Here is a 4,675-nt window from a genome sequence, read left to right on the forward strand (position 1 = left end):
AGCGGTGGTACTCCGCGTGTGGATTTTGGGGGTGTGACAGCTCACCCCTTTTCCAGTAAGGCGCAAATTTAAAGGAAGGACGCTACCGATTTCCAACAACCTGGAGAGCTTCTTTTAACTGGCAAGAACTCCCACCTATTCCTGTTCCTTCCACCTTGAACGAGCACAACAACTCTCCGCCACAAACTATCTTTCTCCTTTTGAACTGCCAGGCCCATTTAGAAAGCAAAGCCGTATTTACATCGGATAACTTAGAAACTCCCAACCCTCCTAATTTTTTTGGAGTGATCACGACGTCCCAAGCGACCCAATGCATATTCCTCCCTTCATTCGATCCAGCCCAAATAAAATGTTTCATAATAATTTGGTCTAAAACCTTAACTAGAGCTTTGTATATAGGGATGGCAAAAAAGCCCAAGCCCGATGGGTTTACATGAAACCCGAAACATACGGGCTGGGTATACCCGAAGCCCGACGGGTATGGGACTAAAAATATAAAAATATTCGGGTACGGGTACGGGTATGGGATTTAGCGATACCCGCCTGATACCCGGCCCATTTACCCGAATAATACCCGAAAAGCATATTATTTTAAATTTAATTTTTCATTTATATAAACTTTAGTACATACACTAATTCATATTATTTTGCTTTGTTGTTTGTCTTCAAGACTTTAACATACAATCACAAAATTTTATGTTTAGTTATGTTGTTTCTATGCAGATTAAAAATGTGTGTTAGTTTTGGAATTTTCTAAACACATTTCAAGTTGTTAGGGAGATTACTTGGGTTCTGATTAATGCAACTATTTTTCATGTTTGGTGTTCAATTAAATGCAAATTATATAAACTGACATTATGTGTTCCAAAGTAGCAGTACAGTAATTAGTTAATTATGCATATATATGTTTCAAATATGTATTTGAATATGATATGTTTGTATGTTATTGGTCATATTTTCCTTTGTTGTAGTTATTAAAGTAGTAAATTATATACATTAGAGTAAAAAATGCACATGAGAGTTTCAATGATATTTTTAACAAATTAATGGGTATACCCGTTACCCGCGGGTATACCCGATACCCGATGGGTAAATACCCGACGGGTAACGGGCCGGGTATGGGCCAAAGAATTACAACCGGGTACGGGCTTGGGATTACTAATACCCGGCCCAAACCCGGCCCATTGCCATTCCTATTTGTAAAGGGACATTTTGATGAGAGTTTGGAGCTTTTTGAGTATATGAAAAGTAATGGGTTTAGTAAGATTGATGATAGGTCTTGTATGGTGTTTTTGCTTGCAGCGAAAAGATGTGAGACGTTTGAGTTAGTGTCGAGTTTTTTTCCGAAAAATGGTGGATTCGGGAGTTGGGATAACGGTTTATTCGTTGACTATCGCGGTCTCAGCGATGTGTAAGGTTGGGGAGAGTGTTAAGGCTAGGGAATTGATGGATGAGATGGTTGTGAAAGGGGTTAGACTGAATGCGAATAAGCATAATGCTTTGATTGATGCGCATTTGAAGAAATCGGAGTTTAGGGAAGTGGAGGTGATTCGTGATTTGATGAAGAGGGAAGGAGTTTCGTATAATGTGGTGGCTTATACCTTGTTAATCAAGTTTTATTCGCTATTGGGAAAGATTAAGGATGCACAGAAGGTGTTCGATAAAATGCTTGTGAAGGGTATAGTTGCAGATATTTATGTGTATACTTCGATGATTAGTTGCAACTGTAAGGTGGGGAACTTGAAACGGGCTTTCGAATTGTTTGATGAGTTGACGGAGCGAGGGCTTGTCTCGAACGTGCATACGTATGGCGTGTTGCTGAATGGTGTATGCAAAGCAGGGGAGATGAAAGTTGCTGAAGTTTTGTTGAGTGAAATGAAAAGTAAAGGTCTTGATGTGAATGATGTTATAATCAACACATTAATGGATGGGTATTGCAAGAAAGGGTTGATGAAGGAAGCTCATAGGATAAGAAGCGAAATGGAAGCAAAAGGGGTGATGCCTGATGTGTACACCTTCACTTGTTTAGTACATGGAGATTGTATGGCTGGTAGAGTAGATGATGCGAAGAAGCTGTTCGTTGAAATGCCTCAGACAGGTTTCGTTCGAAATGTGTTAAGTTATACAACTATGATTGCTGGCTTGTCGAAAGAGGGAAGATCAGAAGAAGCTTTTAAGTTATATGACGAGATGCAAAAGGCGGCTATTTTGCCTGATGACACCTTGTACTCTTCCCTTGTTGGGAGTCTTCATAGTGTTTAAGTGTTAATTACCCAAAAAAAAAAAAAACACACACACACACACTTACATGTGATACATTCATTCAAGTATACTAAATTATTTTTTTATATGTTTGATGATAATAACAATAACAATAATAATAATAATACATCTCGTCATCTAGACTCTAGTCATATATGAAATAAAAAATTAAGGGAATAAGTAAGTAATCATGAACTAGTTAAATAGATAGATGTAGACGATCGTCGCACCATCTTACATAACGGAGCATCCCTGTGGATTCTCTTCACTGAAGTAATCGTTATACACATAATATCCCGACGGCTCTGGTTGTGTCACAGGCATTCCACGATCCCCCCAGTAGCCTTGATATCCGTATCCAACCATAGGGTAACTTGGTGGGTACATTTGCGGATACCCTTGAACCGGTGCCTCATACACCATTCTTGCCACCTCTTGTTTGGGGGACGGGTCAGGCTTATCGTTGTCTTTGGGCTTGTCGTCATTTTTGGGCTTATCGTCGTCTTTGGGCTTCTCGGGCTCTTTGGGCTTGGACTTGGACTTGGGCTTAGCCGCAGGCTCTTTGGGTTTATCCGGAACAATATCCACCTTCTGGATGGAGTTTCCACCCTTGTAACATAGTTTATCTCGGATCCTTTCAGGGCTGCAGCATACTACAGTGATCTTCACCTTGTTTTTTTCGACATCGTACTCCTGGTCCCTTATTTCTGTCGAATTTGCTCAACTGTAAATTTTCGATTCTGGTTAAAATTAAGGAACATAGTTTGCATTTTAGAACTGACCTGGGATTTTGGACATGACTTTCTTCACCTTCTTGTAGCAGTCAGAACAATTGAGGTCAACATCCACCACCATTTTTGTTACCTTTTGTCATTCATATAGAGGAAAAATAAATAGTTGGTTTCAGAATATGTAGTCTTATATATGTAGTTTTCGTATAGAAATTTTTGGGTATATACGTTTTCGACCCCCCCCCCCCCTCCCCGGTTCTATAGAAATTTTTGAGTATATATGTTTTCAACCCCCCGTCATTCGGGTCAAGCTTCGCCACTGTACATAACCATCTTGTATAGCACAATCAATAGATACAAATGCATCATGCAATTTTCACGCTTCTTTCGGTTTTAACAAGAACGACCCTCTCTCTCACTCTTTGCAAGAACATAAATAACAGAATAAATGATTTAGATTTTCAATTTTAAAATAAAAAAAAATAATGATTGAAATGCAATATTGATTCATCTCTTCGAACTCTATAATAAAAGACATAACAAATTTGTTTATCTATAGAATTTATACATGTGTAAATTATGTGTAGGTGTAACCCTACACATAACCTACACATGTGTAAGTAAACGTTTAAAAATGAAAAAAAAAAGATATATCTAAACAAAACGTATGAATAGAGTTAAAATATAAAAAAACGAGGTGGCATTTTTGTAGTTATTTACTCATAGAGTAATTATCAACATTACTCTACAAATGATCTTGTAGGGTAATTTTGATCTTGTAGAGTAATTTTGTAAAATGTTCTTGTAGAGTAATTTTGATTTTGTAGACTATTATAATTACTCTACAAATGATCTTGTACGATAATTTTGATCTTGTAAGGTAATTTTGTGGAGTATCATAATTACTCTACAAATGATTTTGTAGAGTAGTTTTGAATTGTATGTTGTTTGATAAACTTACCGAGTAATTTTGATACACTTGTATAGTAATTTTGATGCAGAGTAATTTTAATACACTTGTAGAGTAATTTTGATAATTACCATACAAGATCAAAATTACTCTACAAAATACACTTGTATAGTAATTTTGATAATTACCCTACGAGCAAATAATTACGAAAATGCCACCGCGTTTTTTTGGCTTTTTCATGCCTTTCATACATTTTGTACGATAAGACACTTTGTGTGTGAACTTAACCTTGGTTTTGTATGTACATAACACAGACGTTTATTTGCAGTAAGTAATTTAGTTTACAACACGACTCGCTGGTAGAAAAATGTAAACGATTTAGTTTGTTCTTTTTGTTATCGCGATAACTTAGCCTCTCCTTATACGTATTACAGATGGGCGGCCCGTTGAAGATCTATACTAGTTTGTGAGAGGGAGAGGCGTCTGTGAAGAGGAAGAGAGATGGTGGATTTTAGCGAGTCATCACGCCCAGTGACCGACGTAGAGCACCCGTCACCCCAGTGTGGATGCTCTAACAATTGACAACAAAAATTATAAAGTCAAGATATACAGAAGCATACCTTCTCAGGAGCCATTGCTGTAACTTGTGAAGAAGACTACCAGATCTGGTGTGTAAATCAAGGAGAGTTGTTGATTGTACGACCAAACTAATACCTGCCCATCTCACCTAATATATAAACTCACACTATATATATTGACAGCAAAGCGGAAG

General features: G+C 37.5%; 2 protein-coding genes across 2 annotated transcripts; one reads left to right on the top strand and one right to left on the bottom strand.

Moving 5' to 3' along the window:
* The first annotated feature begins 1,350 nt into the window (after positions 1 to 1,350).
* On the top strand, positions 1,351 to 2,262 carry LOC110898992 (pentatricopeptide repeat-containing protein At2g32630). The gene has a single exon (XM_022145856.1). It carries the CDS (start codon positions 1,351 to 1,353, stop codon positions 2,260 to 2,262), a length of 912 nt encoding a protein of 303 aa, XP_022001548.1.
* A 56-nt stretch (positions 2,263 to 2,318) lies between these two features.
* LOC110925445 (protein PYRICULARIA ORYZAE RESISTANCE 21) lies at positions 2,319 to 4,675 on the bottom strand. The gene is made up of 3 exons (XM_022169402.2): positions 4,524 to 4,675; positions 3,045 to 3,126; positions 2,319 to 2,969 (listed from the first exon to the last, which is right to left on the bottom strand). Exons 1-3 carry the CDS (start codon positions 4,536 to 4,538, stop codon positions 2,497 to 2,499), a joined length of 570 nt encoding a protein of 189 aa, XP_022025094.1. The 5' UTR covers positions 4,539 to 4,675; the 3' UTR covers positions 2,319 to 2,496.

This window comes from Helianthus annuus, chromosome 7 (genome assembly GCF_002127325.2).
Source record: "Helianthus annuus cultivar XRQ/B chromosome 7, HanXRQr2.0-SUNRISE, whole genome shotgun sequence".
In the NCBI taxonomy this organism is placed as follows: domain Eukaryota; kingdom Viridiplantae; phylum Streptophyta; class Magnoliopsida; order Asterales; family Asteraceae; genus Helianthus; species Helianthus annuus.